Here is a 25,166-nt window from a genome sequence, read left to right on the forward strand (position 1 = left end):
AAGAATAGCAGTACATTAATAAGTAATACTTTACAACAATATATACTATATCCGTTTTGAAAATGACTTTTTAACCACACTATTAACAGACATTATCATCCTATATTTATATCACCAGTGAACAATAAACACCATTGTAATTCTGGATACCTTGAAGTGCCTGTAACTGGGTCAATGTGAAAGAATACAGAAAGACAGGCGTCATGGATAGTCAGAATATGTTTAATAAAAATAATTAAACTTCAATTTCCTCTATATAACTTCATAGAAAGTAATCCAATAAATTACACATGACTTTTTAAGATGCTTGTCCTCCCCACTTCATAACATATTATTCCACTACACAGACCACATCTTGTCCTCCCCACTACACAACATATTATTCCACTACACAGACCACAACTTGCAAATATTGCAACTGTCCAAAAAACAAGCAAACAAAAACAAGAACAGACTTGATGACTTTAGGATATTATCAAGCTTGAAACAAAAAATACAATGCCAATAATCTATTTGTCAATTTCAGCAACTACTTTACCGAAAATGAACATTCTAATTAACGTGTAGTAGTGTGTGCTTTATTCGTCTCTGTCTGTTGCATATTGGTCATTTCATTGTGCCAGTGAGGCGAGTCTATGACTGATCTAATCAGTCAGTTCAGCACTGTAGATGTATGTGACATAGGGAGACCTATAACAAACTACTAGAAATATCTCATCAAAATACATAATAAAAGCAAATATATTGTTCCATCTTTAGTCAAATCCAGCTCTCCCCTCAGTACTAACATTTCAACTTAAACAGAGCTATGGGTCTGTCTATTGCAAATTAAGCAGGTTTCTTGTCACACTAGTAGGAATGAATCCATGCCTGTTGTCTGCCTGTTGGGTCTGAAAATAAAGCCTGCTAAAACAATCATATTTGGGTGAATATTATAACCGGGAAGCAGCAAAGGCTGGGCTTCTGCCTAAGGGCACTGGTACATTTAGGGATAGACTAGGTATGAAGGTTGTTCTATTGAATTCACTAGGCTTGTGAGACCTAGTGGTCGGAACCAGCCCAAACTAAAGTGGCAAACTGACAATGTTAAATTTATTTAGGTTGACTTTCAGGAAGAGTAACAACCTGGCTGTCTCTGAGTTTACACACAGAAACCATGGTAAAGGACATCATAAGTGAATGGGGAAAACAAAACATCTTTAAAGTAAATGTTATTTCAGTGAGTGGAGGTTCTTCATCAGTCTTGGTTTAGACAACAGGGCAGGGCTGTCTGTCTGGTGGGCTTGTATACGTTGATGAATGGGTTCAATATAGGCTCAGTGAACAGCTAAATGAAGGCTGAAAGAGACTAAATGAATGTCTCTACCACAGATGTAACCTGTTGTGACGTTTCATTGTCACTATGTAAAATAAAACGTCTCATTCATCTTCAAGATCATTTCCAAATGTGTGCCTGCCTAGCAGTCCAACGCGTACCGACAGTTGTCCTACACGGTGCTGTATCAATCCGGAAAGCACTGTTCCACTAAACATAATTACAACAGGTACTTAGGGTATACTGAATTCCAGTCTCAGTGTCTCCCTTGGTTACCACGAGGATGAGCACAGATGAGCCATGTCATATGGTAATGAAGAAAATATACCACCATTGAGCCGTAGAAAATAAGGAACATAAAACATCTATCTGTTAAATCACATCAGATCCACGGACTGGAAGTTGAGTGAGAAAGTGAGGGTGTGAAATACACAGAGGTACAGCGAGCGTAAGGACACTTCTACATCTATCAGTCTGTCTGCCGATCCAGTCATCAGTGGATTGATCAGTAAGACATATGGAGAAATGAACTAGCCTGGTGAAATCAGACTGAACAATGTGTTTAGTGATGAAACAGCATATCAGTTTGGATTCCAGGCTAGAAATGAATACTTAAAAGCCTCCAATTCCCATGAAACAGAGATATCATAGTCAGCAAAGCAGCTCAGTTCTAAAGGAAGGTCTGGATATTCAGTCTTACTCAAGCCTAAACTTAACCTACCATAGCCAACCCAATTCAGAATCACTGCAATCATTGTATAAACTATGCTTTTAAACAGTCAATTATTAAAATAATTTTGATGACTCAGTAATCTAGTTATATCAGAGACAATACAAACCCCTCTGGTCCCTCAATACACATATGGTGTAGCTACTTCATTACTAGTTTATGATAGCAAGGTAATTCAACACAACAGGGACACACTGTGTTCAGAATGGAAGACTACAGACATCACCCACAGTCAGAGCTCATTGGAGATTCCTCAGCTCACTCGATAGCAGAAGGCGGCACTACGAGTGGAACACAGATACTGATGGGCTTTTAAAGTATTAAAGATGACTCAGGGGGTGTTGAGTATATGTTGACTATACCAGCAGTCACTGTTTATGTGACTTCACTTTTGGTTGTAGAACCCAATTCTCTAGCCTTACCAATACACAATGGCCCGATTGATGCTGCCCGCATGGGACACAATCAGTACATGGCCTGAAGAACACACTGACTCAGCCAAAATGGAAAGAAATGCCCACGCAAACAAACACACACAGCCAGAACACAGTGAGTGGTAGTCTCGCAGACTGAAGGCACTGGAAGAGACTAAGCGAGTGGAAGCTCTCAAGAGTATGCCATGAAGAACACAGATCCCAGCGGGGACGAGTGAGCCAGCCTTGCCAAAACACACACAACAGGATGTATTTGCAGTGAACTCAATCCCTTCTATACTCTGCTGAGGTAACGATGCAGTCAAAAACACTGGGGTGGAATTGTGTCTTTTCTGTCCCAGCGAGAGCAGCATTTGGGGAGTAGACCCAACTGGTTATGTGCTAGCGAGTGTAATATGGGAAACTAAAGTGCACCTCGGTGTCAAAAGAACCATGTGTGTTGGTTGTGCGAGACAGGCAGGGGAGACTACATTCCAAAATGCACACTAGCATACTACTTAGAATGAATGTCCAATACATTTCTTCATTTGAATAACTGTGTTAGTGTGGACATTGGAACAGAGACTGAACACCTCTCCCTTGTGTGAGAAGCATGGCTGATGAAGGATCTACAGCATCAGTCACATTCATTAGCTGCCCGAGTTATTGCTGACTTCTCCAAGCGTATGATCCGCAAAGTATACTGTAAGTATCAAGAAGAAAACCTGTAAAAGTATTTACAAAGGAAAGCTAAATATTCAAGGTCTTTTCCTCCCACTACAAAATATATTAACAGTACAGCTCAGCAGAGAGCGCATATTTATTTCCTCTTTTTTAATAAAATTAAATCCCAACATGATAATTACAATAATGCCATTTTGATTTCTTTTTCCCATATTGTTGCAATTGTACATCAATGTGTGTAGGCCTAATACAAGCTCACAAAGTTCAGAAATCTACTAAAGTTTGACATGCAAAATGTCTCTCAAAACGAGATTGTACCTTTTTGAACAAACACTGAAAGTTAATTTCAGTTTCTCCTAGGTCATGGTTCTTCTTGTCTCACTTTTGTAGTCTTTATTACACAACATTTTAGTTCGTTTTCTGTATTTACATGAAAAGAAATCACAATGTAAGTGCAGGGAAATCCATATATATGTGTAATATATACAGTACCGGTCAAAAGTTTGGACACACCTTCTCATTCCAGGGTTTTTCTTTATTTTTACTATTTTCTACATTGCAGAATAATAATGAAGACATCAAAACGATGAAATAACACATATGGAATCATGAACTAACCCCAAAAATTGTTAAACAAATCAAAATATATCAGTCAATCCGGAAATTTTCAAGAACTTTGAAAGTTTCTTTAAGTGCAGTCGCAAAAACCATCAAGCACTATGATGAAACGGTCTCTCATGAGGACCGCCACAGGAATGGAAGAAACAGAGTTATCTCAGCTGCAGAAGATACGTCCATTACAGTTAACTGCACCTCAGATTAGAGCCCAAATGAATGCCTCATTCAGACACATCTCAACATCAACTGTTTGCGGACGACACAACAGTGGTAGGCTTGATTACCAACAACGACGAGACGGCCTACAGGGAGGAGGTGAGGGCCCTCGGAGTGTGGTGTCAGGAAAATAACCTCACACTCAACGTCAACAAAACTAAGGAGATGATTGTGGACTTCAGGAAACAGCAGAGGGAACACCCCCCTATCCACATCGATGGAACAGTAGTGGAGAGGGTAGCTAGTTTTAAGTTCCTCGGCATACACATCACAGACAAACTGAATTGGTCCACTCACACTGACAGCGTCGTGAAGAAGGCGCATCAGCGCCTCTTCAACCTCAGGAGGCTGAAGAAATTCGGCTTGTCACCAAAAGCACTCACAAACTTCTACAGATGCACAATCGAGAGCATCCTGGCGGGCTGTATCACCGCCTGGTACGGCAACTGCTCCGCCCTCAACCGTAAGGCTCTCCAGAGGGTAGTGAGGACTGCACAACGCATCACCGGGGGCAAACTACCTGCCCTCCAGGACACCTACACCACCCGATGTTACAGGAAGGCCATAAAGATCATCAAGGACATCAACCACCCGAACCACTGCCTGTTCACCCCGCTATCATCCAGAAGGCGAGGTCAGTACAGGTGCATCAAAGCTGGGACCGAGAGACTGAAAAACAGCTTCTATCTCAAGGCCATCAGACTGTTAAACAGCCACCACTAACATTGAGTGGCTGCTGCCAACACACTGTCATTGACACTGACCCAACTCCAGCCACTTTAATAATGGGAATTGATGGGAAATTATGTAAATATATCACTAGCCACTTTAAACAATGCTACCTTATATAATGTTACTTACCCTACATTATTCATCTCATATGCATACGTATATACTATACTGTACTCTACATCATCGACTGCATCCTTATGTAATACATGTATCACTAGCCACTTTAACTATGCCACTTTGTTTACTTTGTCTACACACTCATCTCATATGTATATACTGTACTCGATACCATCTACTGTATGCTGCTCTGTACCATCACTCATTCATATATCCTTATGTACATATTCCGTATCCCCTTACACTGTGTATAAGACAGTAGTTTTGGAATTGTTAGTTAGATTACTTGTTGGTTATCACTGCATTGTCGGAACTAGAAGCACAAGCATTTCGCTACACTCGCATTAACATCTGCTAACCATGTGTATGTGACAAATAAAATTTGATTGATTTGATTTGTTCAGAGGAGACTGCATCAGGCCTTCATGGTCGAATTGCTGGAATAAAAAAAATACTTCTAAAGGACACCAATAATAAGAAGAGACTTGCTTGGGCCAAGAAAAACAAGCAATTAGACCGGTGGAAATCTGTCCTTTGGTCTGATGAGTCCAAATGTAAGATTTTTGGTTCTAACCGCCGTGTCTTTGTGAGACGCAGAGTAGGTGAACGGATAATCTCTACATGTGTGGTTCCCACAGTGAAGCATGGAGGAGGAGGTGTGATGGTATGGGGGTGCTTTGATGGTGACACTGTTTGTGATTTATATAGAATTCAAGGCACACTTAACCAGCATGGCTACGACAGCATTCTGCAGCGATACGCTATCCCATCTGGTTTGCATTTGGTAGACCTATTAGGACCATGACCCAAAATACACCTCCTGGCTGTGTAAGGCCTATTTGACCAAGGAGAGTCACGGAATGCTGCATCAGATGACCTGGCCGATGACCTGGCCTCCACAATCACCCCACCTCAACCCAATTGATATGGTTTGGGATGAGTTGGACTGCAGAGTGAAGGAAGAGCAGCCAACAAGTGATCAGCATATGTGGGAACTCCTTCAAGACCATTGGAAAAGCATTCCAGGAGAAGCTGGTTGAGAGAATGCCAAGAGTGTGCAAAGCTGTCATCAAGTCAAAGTGTGGCTACTTTGAAGAATATAAAATATATTTTAATATGTTGAACAATTGTTTGTTTACGACATGATTCCATATGTGTTATTTCATAGTTTTGATGTCTTCACTATTATTCTACAATGCAGAAAATAGTCAAAATAAAGAAAAACCCTTGAATGAGTAGGTGTGTCCAAACTTTTGATTGGTACTGTATGTGTGTACATTTCTAATAGATCCATAAATAGATTTATATTTTCATTAGGCTCAGTCTTCATCGCTAGAGTCCGATGACCCATCAGATGATGAAGAAGAGCTCCCAGACTCTGATGAAGAAGATGACTCCGCCTTCCCCGAGCCTTCTGGACCACTGTTCTCCTCCTTGTGTTCCCCTGACTCTTCCCTCTTGTCACCAAGGCCCTCCTCTTCCTGACACTCTGGTGTTCTCCTTGGCGACAGAGGTTTTGAGGTGGCGGTCTTAGAGGTCTTAGTGGGCTTGTGGGGTTTGTGGTCACTGTTTGAGTCACTGTGTGGTGGCTGTGTGGTGGACACAGGAAGGTTAAGGCCTGGAGTGAGAAGCATCCCTGGGTAAAGCATACTGGAGAGTAACAAGGGGTTAAGAGACAGAGGGTGACTGGAGGCTGCCTGGGCAGCAGAAGCACTTAGTGGGGTGGTTGTGGAGGTGGTGGCAGAGGAACTAGAGGGGGAATGGACACTGGGGATGCGGCCATCTCCGTCCCTGCTTTGACCTTCTGTCCTTTCACCTTTGGTGTCCGAGGTGTGGGAGGGGCCGTGTGATTGGGAGGAGGGGGCTTTGGAGGAGGCAGACGAGGGCTCCCCTCCTCCCCCTTCTCTGCTTCCCTTCTTCCTCTTCCTCTGCTCAGCTCCCCCTGTTGCGTCCTGTGAGGGCTTCCCCAGCAGACCCCCCATGCTCAGGAGGTTGGGAAGCCCAGCCATGCCAGAGAGCATCATGGGAAACATGGCGGCCAGGTTGTTAGCATCGGTGGGCAGGCCCATGAGGCCGGCAGTGAGCTGCAGTGACTGGAGACTTTGGAGGTTCTGCTGGAAGGCCTGTAGACTAGATAGATCCATGCCAGAGAGGAGGCCATTGGCCAGCAGGGGGTTGAGGCCCAGGGATGGGGCCGCCTGGTTGGCTGTAGCTGCAGCCTTGGCCAGGGCGCTCTTGGGCCTCCGTCCACGCCGACTCACCTCCTCTGGTACGATGGGTCCTGTCAGGATCCGGTCAAACATGCTCTCTGGGAGGTAGCCCTGAAGGACAGACAGAGAAACACAGGGTTAGCACTCTAATCAACAACTTCATTAGATAACTACAGTTAGAAACTGGGTAGTTCCAGCCCTGAATGCTGATTGGCAGACATCCGTGGTATACCACGGGTATGACAAAACATGTATTTTTACTGCTCTAATTACGTTGGTATCCAGTTTATAATAGCAATAAGGCACCTCAGGGGTTTGTGGTATATGGCAAACCATATAAGAACAGCCCTTAGCCCTGGGTAAAGCGTTCTTTGCTTCACGGAAACATGGCTCACTTGAGAGACGCTAACGGAGTCGGTACAGCCAGCTGGTTTCTTCAAGCATCGCGCTGACAGAAACAAGCGTCTTTCTGGTAAGAAGAGGGGCGGAGGGGTATGCCTTATAATTAATGAGACGTGGTGTGATCATAACAACATACAGGAACTCAAGTCCTCCTGTTTACCTGACTTAGAATTCCTAACAATCAAATGTCGACAGCATTATCTACCAAGGGAATTGTCTTCGATTATAATCACGCCGTATATATTCCCCCCCAAGCAGACACATCGATGGCCCTGAACAAACTTTATTTGACTCTATGTAAACTGGAAATCACATATCCTGAGGCTGCATTCATTGTAGCTGGGGATTTTAACAAGGCTAATCTGAAAACAAGACTCCCTAAATTCTATCAGCATATCGATTGCGCAACCAGGGCTGGATCATTGTTATTCTAACTTCCGCGACGCGTATAAGGACCTCCCCCGCCCTCCTTTCAGAAAAGCTGACCACGACTCCATTTTGATGCTTCCAGCCTACGGACAGAAACTAAAACAAGAAGCTCCGGCGCTCAGGTCTGTTCAACGCTGGTCCGACCAATCTGATTCCACGCTTCAAGACTGCTTCGATCACATGGATTGGGATATGTTCCGCATTGCGTCACACAACAACATTGACGAATACGCTGATTTGGTGAGCGAGTTCATAAGAAAGTGCATCGGCGATGTTATACCCACAGCAACGATTAAAACATTCCCAAACCAGCAGCATTCGCGCGAAACTGAAAGCGCGAACCACTACTTTTAACCAGGGCAAGGTGACCGGAAACATGACCGAATACAAACAGTGTAGCTGAGCTATTCCCTCCGCGAGGCAATCAAACAAGCTAAGCATCAGTATAGAGACAAAGTAGAGTCGCAATTCAACGGCTCAGACAAAGAGGTATGTGGCAGGGTCTACAGTCAATCACGGATTACAAAAAGAAAACCAGCCCCGTCGCGGACCAGGATGTCTTGCTCCCAGACAGACGAAAATAACTTATTTGCTCGCTTTGAGGACAATACAGTGTCACTGACACGGCCCGCTACCTAAACCTGCGGACTCTCCTTCACTGCAGCCGACGTGAGTAAAACATTTAAACGTGTTAACCCTCGCAAGGCTGCAGGCCCAGACGGCATCCCCAGCCGCGCCCTCAGAGCATGCGCAGACCTGCTGGCTGGTGTGTTTACGGACATATTCAATCAATCCTTATCCCAGTCTGCTGTTTCCACATGCTTCAAGAGGGCCACCATGGTTCCTGTTCCCAAGAAAGCTAAGGTAACTGAGCTAAACGACTACCGCCCCGTAGCACTCACTTCCGTCATCATGAAGTGCTTCGAGAGACAAGTCAAGGACCATATGACCTCCACCCTACCTAACACCCTAGATCCACTCCAATTTACTTACCGCCCCAATAGGTCCACAGACGACGCAACCACACTGCACACTGCCCTAACCCATCTGGACAAGAGGAATACCTATGTGAGAATGCTGTTCATCGACTACAGCTCAGCATTTAACACCATAGTACCCTCCAAACTCGTTATAAAGCTCGAGACCCTGGGTCTCGACCCGGCCCTGTACAACTGGGTTCTAGACTTCCTGACGGGCCGCCCCAGGTGGTGAGGGTAGGTAACAACATCTCCACCCCGCTGATCCTCAACACAAGGGTGCGTTCTGAGCCCTCTCCTGTACTACCTGTTCACCCATGACTGCATGGCCATGCACGCTCCAACTCAATCATCAAGTTTGCATACGACACTACAGTGGTAGGCTTGATTTCCAACAACAACGAGACGGCCTACAGCGAGGACCCTCGGAGTGTGATGTCAGGAAAATAACCTCACACTCAACGTCAACAAAACAAAGGAGATGATTGTGGACTTCAGGAAACAGCAGAGGGAGCACCCCCCTATCCACCCTATCCACATCGACAGGACAGTAGTGGAGAGGGTAGTAAGTTAAGTTCCTCGGCGTACACATCACGGACAAACTGAAATGGTCCACCCACACAGACAGCATTGTAAAGAAGGCGCAGCTGCGCCTCTTCAACCTCAAGAGGCTGAAGAAATTCGGCTTGTCACCAAAAGCACTCACAAACTTCTACAGATGCACAATCAAGGACATCCTGTCGGGCTGTATCACCGCCTGGTACGGCAACTGCTCCGCCCACAACCGTAAGGCTCTCCAGAGGGTAGTGAGGTCTGCACAACGCATCACCGGGAGCAAATTATCTGCCATCCAGGACACCTACACCACCCGATGTCACAGGAAGGCCAAAAAGATCATCAAGGACAACAACCACCCGAGCCACTGCCTGTTCACCCCGCTATCACCCAGAAGGCGAAGTCAGTACAGGTGCATCAAAGCTGGGACCGAGAGACTGAAAAACAGCTTCTAACTTAAGGCCATCAGCCACCACTAACATTGAGTGGTTGCTGCCAACATACTGACTCAACTTCAGCCACATTAATAATGGGAGTTGATGGAAATTGATGTAAAAAATAAAGTATCACTAGCCACTTTAAACAATGCCACTTAATATAATGTTTACATACCCTACATTACTCATCTCATTAGTATACCCAAATCCAGATAGCAGATGTTCTGAAAGAGCTGCAAAACCTGGACCCGTACAAATCAGCTGGGCTTGACAATCTGGACCCTCTATTTCTGAAACTATTTGCCGCCATTGTCGCAACCCCTATTACCAGCCTGTTCAACCTCTCTTTCATATCGTCTGAGATCCCCAAGGATTGGAAAGCTGCCGCAGTCATCCCCCTCTTCAAAGGGGGAGACACCCTGGACCCAAACTGTTATAGACCTATATCCATCCTGCCCTGCCTATCTAAGGTCTTCGAAAACCAAGTCAACAAACAGGTCACTGACCATCTCGAATCCCACCGTACCTTCTCCGCTGTGCAATCTGGTTTCCGAGCCGGTCACGGGTGCACCTCAGCCACACTCAAGGTACTAAACGATATCATAACCGCCATCGATAAAAGACAGTACTGTGCAGCCGTCTTCATCGACCTCGCCAACGCTTTCGACTCTGTCAATCACCATATTCTTATCGGCAGACTCAATAGCCTCGGTTTTTCGGATGACTGCCTTGCCTGGTTCGCCAATTACTTTGCAGACAGAGTTCAGTGTGTCAAATCGGAGGGCATGCTGTCCGGTCCTCTGGCAGTCTCTATGGGGGTGCCACAGGGTTCAATTCTCGGGCCGACTCTTTTCTCTGTATATATCAATGATGTTGCTCTTGCTGCGGGCGATTCCCTGATCCACCTCTACGCAGACGACACCATTCTATATACTTTCGGCCCGTCATTGGACACTGTGCTATCTAACCTCCAAACGAGCTTCAATGCCATACAGCACTCCTTCTGTGGCCTCCAACTGCTCTTAAACGTGAGTAAAACCAAATGCATGCTTTTCAACCGATCGCTGCCTGCACCCGCATGCCCGACTAGCATCACCACACTGGATGGTTCCGACCTTGAATATGTGGACATCTATAAGTACCTAGGTGTCTGGCTAGACTGCAAACTCTCCTTCCAGACTCACATCAAACATCTCCAATCGAAAATCAAATCAAGAGTCGGCTTTCTATTCCGCAACAAAGCCTCCTTCACTCACGCCGCCAAGCTTACCCTAGTAAAACTGACTATCCTACCGATCCTCGACTTCGGCGATGTCATCTACAAAATGGCTTCCAACACTCTACTCAGCAAACTGGATGCAGTCTATCACAGTGCCATCCGTTTTGTCACTAAAGCACCTTATACCACCCACCACTGCGACTTGTATGCTCTAGTCGTCTGGCCCTCACTACATATTCGTCGCCAGACCCACTGGCTCCAGGTCATCTACAAGTCCATGCTAGGTAAAGCTCCGCCTTATCTCAGTTCACTGGTCACGATGGCAACACCCATCCGTAGCACGCTCTCCAGCAGGTGTATCTCACTGATCATCCCTAAAGCCAACACCTCATTTGGCCGCCTTTCGTTCCAGTACTCTGCTGCCTGTGACTGGAACGAACTGCAAAAATCGCTGAAGTTGGAGACTTTTATCTCCCTCACCAACTTCAAACATCAGCTATCCGAGCAGATAACCGATCGCTGCAGCTGTACATAGTCTATAGGTAAATAGCCCACCCATTTTCACCTACCTCATTCCCATACTGTTTTTATACTGTTTTTAATTTATTTACTTTTCTGCTCTTTTGCACACCAATATCTCTACCTGTACATGACCATCTGATCATTTATCACGCCAGTGTTAATCTGCAAAATTGTATTATTCGCCTACCTCCTCATGCCTTTTGCACACATTGTATATAGACTGCCCATTTTTTTCCTACTGTGTTATTGACTTGTTAATTGTTTACTCCATGTGTAACTCTGTGTTGTCTGTTCACACTGCTATGCTTTATCTTGGCCAGGTCGCAGTTGCAAATGAGAACTTGTTCTCAACTAGCCTACCTGGTTAAATAAAGGTGAAATAAAAAAAATATGTATATACTGTACTCTATATCATCTACTGCATCTTGCCATCTTTATGTAATACATATATCACTAGCCACTTTAAACTATGCCACTTTTATGTTTACATACCCTACATTACTCATCTCATATGTATATACTGTACTCGATACCATCTACCGCATCTTGCCTATGCCGTTCTGTACCATCACTCATTCATATATTTTTATGTACATATTCTTTATCCCTTTACACTTGTGTGTATAAGATAGTAGTTGTGGAATTGTAAGGTTAGATTACTTGTTGGTTATTACTGCATTGTCGGAACTAGAAGCACAAGCATTTTGCTACACTCACATTAACATCTGCTAACCGTGTGTATGTGACAAATAAAATTTGATTTGATTAGATTAGCCGTGTTATATCGGCCAAATACCACAGCCCTTCGGGGCTTATTGCTTAACTATACCTGTAGTTCTATTATTCCTCTTTTATACACCTGAAGTAGACCTGTGGGGTCTTCTACAGGATATGAAGGAGGTAAAGGCTATCAGACTTACCGACTGCTTGACGACGTCGGCCCACTCTGGTGGAACCCCGTACTCTGGGTTCTCCTGAAGGAACCGACACAGGTCCTTTAGAGGGGGGGCGAAGGCCCCACCAACCTGGGGAGAGGACGGGAGGACAACATGAGACAAAGTAGAAGTTGTACAGCACGCACGCACGCACACACCTACTGCCGCCTCACCTTGCGTGCATTTCTCCTGTTGATGATCTGGACCCTCTCCTCTCCTGTCAGACTGTTGACATCGATCTTGTTGGGATTCCTGCAGCGATGCCTCTTCTGCTTGGGTCTACCATCCTGCTGGAACTGCTCCAGCTGCCTCTTATTCACTCCCTGAGGAGGAGAAGAGAGGGTCAGGGATACAGAGGTTCAACTACAGGACTACATCCAAAACAATATCTTCTGTCAATGAAAATTTGGTTCAAATTGCAAATGTAATTTCTGTTTATGTCATGAATTGACTGAATGGAAATGGAATTGACCGTAACCCTGACGGATGTCTATTGTAGTTGTACAGTATATTCACAGCCCTTAATAAAACCTGGGTTAGGGATAGAGGAATGGAGAATCAGAGGGTGAGGAAGAGGAAGGGAGGGACTCACAGGGATGAATGCCCCTGTGTCAGCCACAAAGCCTGGGTGTTCTTTGAGCCACAGCTCCAGCTCCCTCCTCCTGGGGGCATCGTCTCCGGCCAGACGGGTCCCATCTTTCAGGTTGATGACAGAGACCCTGCTCTCTGTGTCCATAGGGCCCCGGGCCCCTAGGGGGTTACCCTGCCCTGAGGCAATAGACAGCCCAGTGCCAGCCTGACTCATACCACCCCACGCCGGGGGCACCTGGAGATGCAGGGTAGACATCATCCCATCAGTGAATATCTAGTAGCTAGTATTTGTATAGGCATACTAACACACCCTTCATATGGCCTTCTATACTTCAGAACACACAGTAAATCCTATATTATATTTTCAATTGCTAGGTAAACACATTTAAGCATACTCTTCAAACTTTAAATATATCTTACAACCATGCAATCACATGTAGCTTTCCAGTAGCCAGTGTTGAAGGACTAAATGTTGAAGGACCTAAGATAGCAAGATAGGAGTGAGAGGATTGACAGGGAAGACGTAGAGCCCCAAAGAGAAGAGAGAAAAGTAAATTAAGATCTTACGCTTTCAGGCACGGCTGGTCCTCTGTTCCTGTTCATAAAGAGCAGGTCCACTCCCTCCACATTCTTCCTTCTTCCTCTCCTCCTCTTCACCACCGGCTGGCCATCCATACCTCCGTTCAGCTTCATCTGACCTGCCAGACCTGTAGATGCTGGAAACAACATGTCCCAGATTAAAACAGAAGACTAAAGCAGTACACACCATCACAATCATGAATGTACACCATATGGGAAAATGTATCTTTGCTGTCATCTAGTGGTAGCAAATAAAAAACACACAGTTTAGCTTGAGATTTCTCATGAAGGGTATTCAAATTGTTTTTACCTTTATTTAACTAGGCAAGTCAGTTAAGAACAAATTCTTATTTTCAATGACGGCCTAGGAACAGTGGGTTAACTGCCTTGTTCAGGAGCAGAACGACAGACTTTTACCTTGTCAGCTCGGGGATTAGATCTTGCAACCTTTCAGTTACTAGTCCAATGATCTAACCACTAGGCTACCTGCCTAGTATGAACTATCAATTGTATAAACTAACAATACATTGCTGTTAAAACAGGACTTTGTGGTCAGCCCTAGTCTGTATGTACCCTGTGGGAAGCTGGCAGCCTGGGGCTTGGTGAAGTCAGCCAGACTGGTATCTGAGGCACACTGGAGCTCATGGAGCCTTGTAAGATACTGCTGCTGGCTCAGGGGCCCCTCCTCAGGCTCCAGGGGCCTCTTCAGGGGCTGGCCGGGCCCCTGCTTCTGGAAGGTCAGCTTCAGACCCCCTTCCTGCTGCAGAGAGGGGCAGTCAGTCAATTACACAGAAACACAAGGTCACACTGTCTGATGGCATTGGAGCCCCTTCTACAGACCCCCCTTGTTTTCACTGCATTGGCACAATACTTTGTTGGCTTGTCATACAGAGCATTCTGTATGCTTGGAAGTTGGGATAGTTATGGGTAGGGAAACAGCATATACTGTAGCATATAGGGTAAGTTGACTATGCAATGTCAGGAGTTTACTGAAGGACTATGTCACAGGGAAAGCTGCGGTTTTCAGCATATTCCTTATTAAGGTCAAGATTCCAGCCAGACTGGTCAGGAAAGCCCCAGCAACACTGTAGCAGCAAGTCAGTGGCCATTTTATAGAATATTTGACACAAATGCTCCTTCCTCTGTTGCTATGGCAATGTAGGCTCATAGCTAGCTAGCTACTATAGTATCAAAGCAAGCAGGAAGCAGGCCTGCATGGTTAATAGCCCAGCTGCTATCAGCCCCATTAGAGACAGAACACCCACAGTACTAGAGCCCCATCACAATCCCCCACAATAGTGAGCCAGCCCCATCTCAATCAGATGAACCCTCTCAAACCCCAGTGTTTCTCCACACTAAGCTTCTTATTAGCTTCCCATCCATGAACGACTGATTTATGTAAATTACAGCCCAGATCCCAATCCACATGGAGTGGGTAGAAATTAAAGAGGGTATTACTATTAAACAAATCAGTGCTGTAGGCAGCAGCCAAAACAACAAAATCAAAATCCCCAACAAAACATGCTGAAACACCACAATTAGGCTTTGGAGTAGTGTGGGGTCCTACGAGAGGGGAGTAACGGAAATCAACATACTTCATTCATTTTCACTGAGAACTCCTTTTCTCCTGCAACATGCTTCTTCACCTTTGAACCCTGAGGGGAGGCAGAGGGGTCCTCTGAGGCTGAGGCGGAAGCTGAGCAGAGGTTGCTGCTGTTGTTGGCCGCAGCTGCATTGTCCAGCAGCTTGGTGGTGTAGAAGGAGGCTACGGCCCCTCCTGCCTCGTACGACCGCCGGGCCCCCGGCCACTTCCCCTTCAGCACTGCTTGGCAGATACTGTCCAGACGGTTGATCATCACACGGTCCTACAGGGGGACAGGGGACATTATCAGACAAGTTGTTTGGATCCTGGATGTTGATTGGCTTTTGCCCGGACTATATCGTCTGGTGGAAGGATGAAATAAAACTGGATTAACGTGAACAGCACCCTCCTAAGGGCTGTTTCAACATGGTTGTGATTCTCAGGAAAGTAACTCAGGCTAGAAGTGAAACACAAAGAGGTTTGGTGTGTGTGTTTACCTTGGGCCAGTAGGATGCAGCCAGCATGTATCCTCCCTGGAAGGGGTGGTGGTGTGAGTTGTTGCTGCCGTTCTCTGTCACGTGACTGTCCTGCATCTCATCCTGAGTGGTGCTGAGAGACGCCACACTGTCTTCGTCAAATCCCTTCGCGATGGCCACTGTTGGGACTGGAAGAAAATGCAATATAACTCTACTTTAGAAAACCTCAAAATATACAACACAACTTCAGACAGCCTAACAACTTTGTCAAAATCACAACATTACTTGCCTCAATGGCACTGTAAGAGTCTTTCACTGCAAGAACCAAAAGAATAATAGCAGCACTCACCCTTGGTCTTTCCTTCCTCTCCCTCACTCTCACTGCCAACAGAGGAAGATGAAGATGAGGAAGAGGAAGATGAGGAGCCTGATGAGCAGGATGAAGACGAAGAGGAGCTGGATCCGGAGCGTGAGGAGGAAGAGGACGACGATGACGATGATGAAGAAGATCGTGATGAAGAGCTGGAGGAGGAGCCGTCCGAGTCGGAGTCTGATGCTGCGGAGGCGGCTCGTCTGGCCTCTCTTCGACTTATTTTATTGGCTTTCTTCTCTTTCCTGGTGGCTGAGTTGGGTGTGAGTGGCTTGGTCCGTGCCGCCACCATGTGGCTCTCGTTCTCTCCTTTCACCACCCCCAGATCAGGCTTCTCCTCTATCCCTGTTGGGGTGAGAGGGGCAGGCTGGGGACTCCACCTCTCCCCCTCCATCTGACCCCCTCTCTCCATGCGCTCCTCCCCCTCCGAGAGAGGTTCTTCTTTGGGCACTGCCCCCGGGATGTCCTCCCTCTCCATCAGGGCTGGGGTTGGCACTGGGGACTCTGCCAAGGCTGGGTCTCTACTAGCCTGGTACGGGGGGTTCAGGAGCGGAGTAGGGGTCTGGGATGGCTGTTGGACTCCTTTATTCTGGCTGTAGTTGCGCTGAGCAGCCATGAAGCAGAGCTCTGGGTCTCGGAGGATGTGGTAGTCTGTGCGGCTGACGCCGTGCTTGGTGGCCCCGATTAGGAGGTCTCGGTCGTGGGTACCGGTCTCCCACCACACGGGCAGGTCCGAGCCCAGCTGGCACAGGGGCAGGCGCTCATAGAGCAAGGGGTGGCGCAGGACCTGTTCCCTGACCTGGCGTAGCAGCTCTACTCTGTAGAGGGTACGAGATGCACGCTCCTCTGTGATGGGCTGAATGGACAGAGAGGGGTCCACCGCTGTGTCTAAAGAGAGGGAGAGAGAGAACAAGACTGTCCTGCATAATTCATACATCTGTGTTTGCATTTGGTGTGGACTCATTCCACTCGCTGTTTAACTTTCCATTGATCGTTAACCTTATCACTTGCTTGTTTCCCCAGCATTTCCTGAAATCATTAACCTTGACATACTGTAGCACATTATCAGCAGGTAATGGTAAGCACACAACACAGTATACAGCTTATAAGTATATTGACTTCCACACCCTTTCTACAGGTGGCACAGCACAGATGAACAGTATCTCTCTCACCTCCTTCTCTTGGTGGCAGGCGACACACTCTCCTGCACATGGCAGTGAAGGCCCACAGGTACTTCTGCAGACTCTCGTCTGTTTTCTTGTGCAGCCGAGCCATGGCTCTGAACTTGGTCCAGTCGAAGCGGCCCAGGTCTGGGTCAAACACCACACCAAAGGTAGACACCACACGGTAAAAATCAGCTTCCTCTCGCCTCGTCCATCTGGGGAGAGAGGGAGGGAGAGAGAAACAGAGAGAAATAGGGGTAGAGATAGAGATATACACAGAGGGAGGAGAGAAAGAAGAGAGAAGGAGGAGACATTGGTATAAGTTATAGACTGTGGCTAACTTTACGTTTCTGTCCAGGCCTTGCAGCTTCACTTACCTCTGCTGGCGTTCTATCTTGGCGGCCATCTTGGGGTTGATAGTGTCGTTGAGGGTGGGTGGCAGGGGACACAGTGAGGGTGTGACCTGGGTGGTGTGCTGGGTCTGGTGGATGTGGAGGATCTGTCTGGACTTGGTGTAGCGCTGAGAGGCTGTGATCAGGCGTCTCAGTCTGGCTGTTAGCACTGAGGAGGAGGGCCAGTAGGCTGCATCTCCTCCTCCTCCACCTAACCCTTCCATCATCACTGGAGCACCCTCTGGAGAGCACACATACACAACACACACATTGTTTAACCAGGGAGAACGCCTTTTAAGTTGTTTTATAGTAGTGGAAGAAGTTGTAGTAGTTTCAGCAGTAGAAGCACTAGTAGTAGTGACTGTTTGTAATAGAAGTGACTGTTGGTAATAAAATATATCGTAGTTGTTGTTGTTGTAATAGTAGTGACTGGTAGTAGTAGTAGTAGTGACTGGTAGTTGTAGTAGTGGTGGTGGCTGGTAGTAGTAGCAGTAGTATTAACTAGCTGTAGTAGTAGTAGTAGTAGTAGTATTAGTCGTGACTGGTAGTAGTAGTAGTGGTGGTGACTGGTAGTAGTAGTAGTAGTATTAACTTGTAGTAGTAGTAGTATTAACTGGTAGTAGTAGTAGTATTAACTAGTTGTAGTAGAAGCGAGTGGTAATAGTAGTATTAGTGGTGACTGGTAGTAGTAGAAGCAGCAGTAGCTGGTAGTAGTAAAGTCAGCAACAACAAAAAACATCCTCTCACTGTCAACTGCGTTTATTTTCAGCAAGCCTAACATGTGTAAATATTTGTATGAACATATCAAGATTCAACAACTGAGACATAAACTGAACAAGTTCCACAGACATGTGACTAACATAAATGGAATAATGTGTCCCTAAACAAAGGGGGGATCAAAATCAAAAGTAACAGTCAGTATCTGGTGTGGCCACCAGCTGCATTAAGTACTGCAGTGCATCTCCTCCTCATGGACTGCACCAGATTTGCCAGTTCTTGCTGTGAGATGTTACCCCACTCTGCCACCAAGGCACCTGCAAGTTCCCGGACATTTCTGGGGGGGAATGGCCCTAGCCCTCACCCTCCGATCCAACAGGTCCCAGATGTGCTCAATGGGATTACGATCCGGGCTCTTTGCTAGCCATGGCAGAACACTGACATTCATGTCTTGCAGGAAATCACGCACAGAACGAGCAGTATGGCTAGTGGCATTGTTATGCTGGAGGGTCCTGTCAGGATAAGCCTGCAGGAAGGGTACCACATGAGGGAGGAGGATGTCTTCCCTGTAACGCACAGCGTTGAGATTGCCTGCAATGACAACAAGCTCAGTCCGATGATGCTGTGACACACCGCCACAGACCATGACGAACCCTCCACCTCCAAATCGATCCCGCTCCAGAGTACAGGCCTTGGTGTAATGCTCATTCCTTCGACGATGAACGCGAATCCGACCATCACCCCTGGTAAGACAAAACCGTGACTCGTCAGTGAAGAGCACTTTTTGCCAGTCCTGTCTGGTCCAGTGATGGTGGGTTTGTGCCCATAGGCAACGTTGTTGCCGGTGATGTCTGGTGAGGACCTGCCTTACAACAGGCCTACAAGCCCTCAGTCCAGCCTCTCTCAGCTGATTGTGGACAGTCTGAGCACTGATGGAGGGATTGTGTGTTCCTGGTGTAACTCAGGCAGTTGTTGTTAGCATCCTGTACCTGTCCCACAGGTGTGATGTTCGGATGTACCGATCCTGTGCAGGTGTTGTTACACGTGGTCTGCCACTGCGAGGACGATCAGCTGTCCGTCCTGTCTCCCTGTAGCGCTGTCTTAGGCGTCTCACAGTACGGGCATTGCAATTTATTGCCCTGGCCACATCTGCAGTCCTCATGCCTCCTTGCAGCTTGCCTAAGGCATGTTCACGCAGATGAGCAGGGACCTTGGGTATCTTTCTTTTGGTGTTTTTCAGAGTCAGCAGAAAGGCCTCTTTAGTGTCCCAAGTTTTCATAACTGTGACCTTTATTGCCTACCGTCTGTAAGCTGTTGTGTCTTAACGACCGTTCCACAGGTGCATGTTCAGTAATTGTTTATGGTTCATTGAACAAGCATGGGAAAAAGTGTTTAAACCCGTTACAATGCAGATCTGTGAAGTTATTTGGATTTTTACCAATTATCTTTGAAAGACAGGGTCCTGAAAATGGGACGTTTCTTTTTTTGCTGAGTTTAGTAGTAGTAGTAGTGACTTGTAGTAGTAGTAGTAACTGGTAGTAGTAGTAGTAGTGACTGGTAGTATTAGTAGTGACTTGTAGTAGTAGTGACTGGTAGTAGTAGTGACTTGTAGTAATAGTAGTGACTGGTAGTAGTAGTAGTAGTAGTAGTGACTTGTAGCAGTAGTAGTAGTAGTGACTGGTAGTAGTAATAGTAGTAGTAGTAGTAGTAGTAGTGACTGGTAGTAGTAGTAGTAGTAGTAGTAGTAGTAGTGACTGGTAGTATTAGTAGTGACTTGTAGCAGTAGTAGTAGTAGTGACTGGTAGTAGTAGTAGTAGTAGTAGTAGTAGTGACTGGTAGTAGTAGTAGTGACTTGTAGCAGTAGTAGTAGTAGTAGTGACTGGTAGTATTAGTAGTGACTTGTATTAGTAGTAGTAGTAGTTACGGGTAGTAGTAGTGACTGGTAGTATTAGTAGTGACTTGTAGTAGTAGTATTAGTAACTGGTAGTAGAAGTAGTGACTTGTAGTAGCAGTATTAGTAGTATTAGTAGTAGTAGTAGTAGTGACTGGTAGTAGTAGTAGTGACTTGTAGTAGCAGTATTAGTAGTAGTGACTGGTAGTAGTAGTGACTGGTAGTAGTGGTAGTGACTTGTAGTAGCAGTATTAGTAGTAGTAGTAGTAATAGTAGTAGTAGTAGTAGTGACTGGTAGTAGTAGTAGTGACTTGTAGTAGCAGTATTAGTAGTAGTAGTAGTGACTAGTAGTAGTAGTGACTGGTAGTAGTAGTGACTGGTAGTAGTAGTGACTGGTAGTATATATTGTGATATGATGTGTATTGGTTGTGATAGTACAAAAGCTGAGTAGAAAGAGACTGAATAGAAAGATGTAACTGACCTCCAGGGTTGTCTGTGACAACCAGGTCTCCAGGAGAGGAGGCGTCATCCTATGGAGGAGAGAAGTGTGTGTTAAAACACTGGACACAGAACTGGACACAATAACACTCAAAACAACCTGTATTATCTAGTCTCTACAGGGGCAGAGAATACACATGCCAGTCAGTGTGTACAGCAGCCTTATCTGTTGCTGTGCTGGCTCTGTTCTGCCCCCGTTCACTGTGGCCTCACCTCCATATCGTCCTTCAGCAAGGCTGGGGCAGGCTTGTATTCTGGGTCATCCACGTCCCTGCAAACACAGATAACAACCGTCAGCCAGCCAGCCAGCCAGTAAGTCAGCCAGTAAGTCAGCCAGTAAGTCAGCCAGTAAGTCAGCCAGTTATTCAGTCAGTCAGCAAGGGCCACACAAGGTAACAGACAGTGGAACTTGCAGGCAGCTCCTAAGCTCTGAACTAAACACGGACAGAAAAGGTTTTTACAATAATATCAGTTTCTGGTTTCTTCCTTTTCTATCATAGCTTTATGACTGGTTATAAAAATTGTTACAACAACTGAAACTTTCTAAGTGTGTCATTGTGTGTTTAAGCCCTGTCTGAGTCAGTGGAGGAGACCGATAAGCTAACTACCTGACTCAGTCAGTCAGTCAGCCATGATGTGTAATGTTACCTACCCATCCATGAAGTCATTGGCTCTCTGTTCAGCAGCGATGGCCTTCTCGTCTGGCCGGCCCACCCGCTCTAGGAAGCAGAGGGCAGGGTCTGCACGCACTGTGTTATACTTCTCATAACCTGTATAGTGGACCACAGTGGAGAGGTAAGCAAACAGAGGTTAGAACTTGGAAACATGAAGAGATAGAAAACAAACATACAGCTGGCCACTTTCCCCCAAAGGTGTGTGACAGCTGTCATCCAGTGTTAACTACATCCTCGTGGAAGAACATGAAAACACATACAGTACATTATCCACGTGACACTAACTCAGAATTGTACATACTACACCGTATCTGATGAATTCCCCCTGACCCAATCTCTACATTTGTCTAGGCTCTGTTCCTATATCCATTCTAGTAAACCCACTTAGAATACATGCCCAATACATGACTTTATGCTAAGTGTTAAGCTAGTATCGTAGCCCTAGTATCACACATTCTAGATGTCTCAGGCCTGTGGGTCAGTTAGCACATCCCTGGTCTCTGTTGTTGACTCACCGTGCTTGTAGACCCCCAACAGCAGACACTTGTCAGAGATGTTGTCCCACCACAGGGCTGGTAGCTCAGAGCTGTCGGGCTCAGGAACCCAGATCTTGATCTCACTGATGAGGAGGAGGGAGTGTGGACAGAACACAACATGACAGGAGGAACAGGGACTTATGGGTACAACAGCATGGGGGACTCATGGGTACTATGACAGCTGGGTTTCCATCCCAACATTGATTCTCAGATAAGCAACAGCATGGTACACCCAAAACCATGAACTTTCAGCATCAAGGCTGAAAATGTGTCTGGAGGCTAGAAATAGTCAATGTTTTTCCTCACCCACTTCTGAATACCCTCCTTAATAGTATTGGTTCTGAGAAGCTGCTGATCCATCTTTAAACAGCAGGTGGAGTGACTACTGACTTTCCCCTGAGTCTGACTAGCTGTGTCCTCTGTTATAAATGGACCTTCCTTCCCTGAGTCTGACTAGCAGTGCCCTCCTTCAGACATGGACCTTCCTTCCCTGAGTCTGACTAGCTGTGCCCTTCTTCAGACATGGACCTTCCTTCCCTGAGTCTGACTAGCTGTGCCCTTCTTCAGACATGGACCTTCCTTCCCTGAGTCTGACTAGCTGTGCCCTCTGTTATAAATGGACCTTCCTTCCCTGAGTCTGACTAGCTGTGCCCTCCTTCAGACATGGACCTTCCTTCCCTGAGTCTGACTAGCTGTGCCCTCTCTTCATACATGGACCTTCCTTCCCTGAGTCTGACTAGCTGTGCCCTCCTTCAGACATGGACCTTCCTTCCCTGAGTCTGACTAGCTGTGCCCTTCCTTCAGACATGGACCTTCCTTCCTGAGTCTGACTAGCTGTGCCCTCTGTTATAAATGGACCTTCCTTCCCTGAGTCTGACTAGCTGTGCCCTCCGTTATACATGGACCTTCCTTCCTTGAGTCTGACTAGCTGTGCCCTTCTTCAGACATGGACCTTCCTTCCCTGAGTCTGACTAGCTGTGCCCTCCTTATACATGGACCTTCCTTCCCTGAGTCTGACTAGCTGTGCCCTCTGTTATACATGGACCTTCCTTCCCTGAGTCTGACTAGCTGTGCCCTCTGTTATACATGGACCTTCCTTCCTTGAGTCTGACTAGCTGTGCCCTCTGTTATAAATGGACCTTCCTTCCCTGAGTCTGACTAGCTGTGCCCTCTGTTATACATGGACCTTCCTTCCCTGAGTCTGACTAGCTGTGCCCTCTGTTATAAATGGACCTTCCTTCCCTGAGTCTGACTAGCTGTGCCCTCTGTTATACATGGACCTTCCTTCCCTGAGTCTGACTAGCTGTGCCCTCTGTTATAAATGGACCTTCCTTCCCTGAGTCTGACTAGCTGTGCCCTCTGTTATACATGGACCTTCCTTCCCTGAGTCTGACTAGCTGTGCCCTCTGTTATACATGGACCTTCCTTCCCTGAGTCTGACTAGCTGTGCCCTCTGTTATACATGGACCTTCCTTCCCTGAGTCTGACTAGCTGTGCCCTTCTTCAGACATGGACCTTCCTTCCCTGAGTCTGACTAGCTGTGCCCTTCTTCAGACATGGACCTTCCTTCCCTGAGTCTGACTAGCTGTGCCCTCCTTCAGACATGGACCTTCCTTCCCTGAGTCTGACTAGCTGTGCCCTCCTTCAGACATGGACCTTCCTTCCCTGAGTCTGACTAGCTGTGCCCTCCTTCAGACATGGACCTTCCTTCCCTGAGTCTGACTAGCTGTGCCCTTCTTCAGACATGGACCTTCCTTCCCTGAGTCTGACTAGCTGTGCCCTCCTTCAGACATGGACCTTCCTTCCCTGAGTCTGACTAGCTGTGCCCTTCTTCAGACATGGACCTTCCTTCCCTGAGTCTGACTAGCTGTGCCCTTCTTCAGACATGGACCTTCCTTCCCTGAGTCTGACTAGCTGTGCCCTCCTTCAGACATGGACCTTCCTTCCCTGAGTCTGACTAGCTGTGCCCTTCTTCAGACATGGACCTTCCTTCCCTGAGTCTGACTAGCTGTGCCCTCCTTCAGACATGGACCTTCCTTCCCTGAGTCTGACTAGCTGTGCCCTTCTTCAGACATGGACCTTCCTTCCCTGAGTCTGACTAGCTGTGCCCTCCTTCAGACATGGACCTTCCTTCCCTGAGTCTGACTAGCTGTGCCCTTCTTCAGACATGGACCTTCCTTCCCTGAGTCTGACTAGCTGTGCCCTTCTTCAGACATGGACTTTCCTTCCCTGAGTCTGACTAGCTGTGCCCTTCTTCAGACATGGACCTTCCTTCCTGAGTCTGACTAGCTGTGCCCTCCTTCATACATGGACTTTCCTTCCCTGAGTCTGACTAGCTGTGCCCTTCTTCAGACATGGACCTTCCTTCCCTGAGTCTGACTCGCTGTGCCCTTCTTCAGACATGGACCTTCCTTCCCTGAGTCTGACTAGCTGTGCCCTTCTTCAGACATGGACTTTCCTTCCCTGAGTCTGACTAGCTGTGCCCTTCTTCAGACATGGACCTTCCTTCCCTGAGTCTGACTCGCTGTGCCCTTCTTCAGACATGGACTTTCCTTCCCTGAGTCTGACTCGCTGTGCCCTTCTTCAGACATGGACTTTCCTTCCCTGAGTCTGACTAGCCGTGCCCACCTTCAGACATGGACTTTCCTTCCCTGAGTCTGACTAGCTGTGCCCTCCGTTATACATGGACTTTCCTTCCCTGAGTCTGACTAGCTGTGCCCTCCTTCAGACATGGACTTTCCTTCCCTGAGTCTGACTAGCTGTGCCCACCTTCAGACATGGTGATAGATAGAGACAGCTACAGTATGTATGGGAACAACCTGTCATGTTTGGTCTATGTCCTTAACATGGAAAACATGAACAACATGGGCCCATGAATGAACAGGTTTTTATTTAAAAAGTTAATGTAAACGGAACCTTCTAAAACGATGTGTCAGCTGAATTTGCGTGCCAGCAGCTTACCAGAAATCCCAAACTTAAACAAATACTGGCATAGTGCTGGCAGCCTGGCTGAACTGTTTTGCATAACATTCAGTCTAGCCTGAATAGCTCCGATCAATCTGACCATCGCAAAATAATGGAGTAAATAGTGTAATCCTCTTCAAATAATCTAATAACTGAAATGACCAATTAGAGGATAGACAGAGAGAGCGCCAGTGAGCTTCGGAAATGTTGTGTTCTCTACTC

The 25,166-nt window shown here is 46.6% G+C and overlaps 1 protein-coding gene and 1 long non-coding RNA gene across 9 annotated transcripts in view; both read right to left on the reverse strand.

Annotated features, from left to right (window-relative positions):
- Nucleotides 1-201: 201 nt before the first annotated feature.
- LOC118379852 (chromodomain-helicase-DNA-binding protein 9-like) overlaps nucleotides 202-25,166 on the reverse strand; it is a 175,882-nt gene continuing 150,917 nt past the window's right edge. The window contains 15 exon segments of the mRNA XM_052515481.1: nucleotides 202-7,146; nucleotides 12,497-12,601; nucleotides 12,685-12,834; nucleotides 13,104-13,337; nucleotides 13,670-13,818; nucleotides 14,255-14,441; nucleotides 15,277-15,546; nucleotides 15,761-15,927; nucleotides 16,089-16,997; nucleotides 17,282-17,487; nucleotides 17,650-17,905; nucleotides 20,754-20,802; nucleotides 20,984-21,041; nucleotides 21,423-21,540; nucleotides 21,960-22,063. Of these exon segments, the coding sequence (XP_052371441.1) occupies nucleotides 6,145-7,146; nucleotides 12,497-12,601; nucleotides 12,685-12,834; nucleotides 13,104-13,337; nucleotides 13,670-13,818; nucleotides 14,255-14,441; nucleotides 15,277-15,546; nucleotides 15,761-15,927; nucleotides 16,089-16,997; nucleotides 17,282-17,487; nucleotides 17,650-17,905; nucleotides 20,754-20,802; nucleotides 20,984-21,041; nucleotides 21,423-21,540; nucleotides 21,960-22,063 (3,964 nt within the window). The 3' untranslated portion in view covers nucleotides 202-6,144.
- Nucleotides 22,470-24,528, reverse strand: LOC127928476 (uncharacterized). Of its 8 annotated transcripts, XR_008131238.1 has the most exons (5): nucleotides 24,435-24,501; nucleotides 23,449-24,247; nucleotides 23,167-23,307; nucleotides 22,603-22,649; nucleotides 22,470-22,508 (listed from the first exon to the last, which is right to left on the reverse strand). It is a non-coding gene; the product is annotated as an uncharacterized LOC127928476 (long non-coding RNA). The 8 variants fall into 8 exon arrangements; XR_008131243.1 differs by lacking the exons at nucleotides 22,470-22,508; nucleotides 22,603-22,649 and having other exon boundaries at nucleotides 23,089-23,307; nucleotides 23,449-24,106; nucleotides 24,154-24,247; nucleotides 24,388-24,528; XR_008131240.1 differs by lacking the exons at nucleotides 22,470-22,508; nucleotides 22,603-22,649 and having other exon boundaries at nucleotides 23,089-23,307; nucleotides 23,449-24,059; nucleotides 24,107-24,247.

This window comes from Oncorhynchus keta, unplaced genomic scaffold (assembly GCF_023373465.1).
Source record: "Oncorhynchus keta strain PuntledgeMale-10-30-2019 unplaced genomic scaffold, Oket_V2 Un_scaffold_275_pilon_pilon, whole genome shotgun sequence".
Classification (NCBI taxonomy): Eukaryota; Metazoa; Chordata; class Actinopteri; order Salmoniformes; family Salmonidae; genus Oncorhynchus; species Oncorhynchus keta.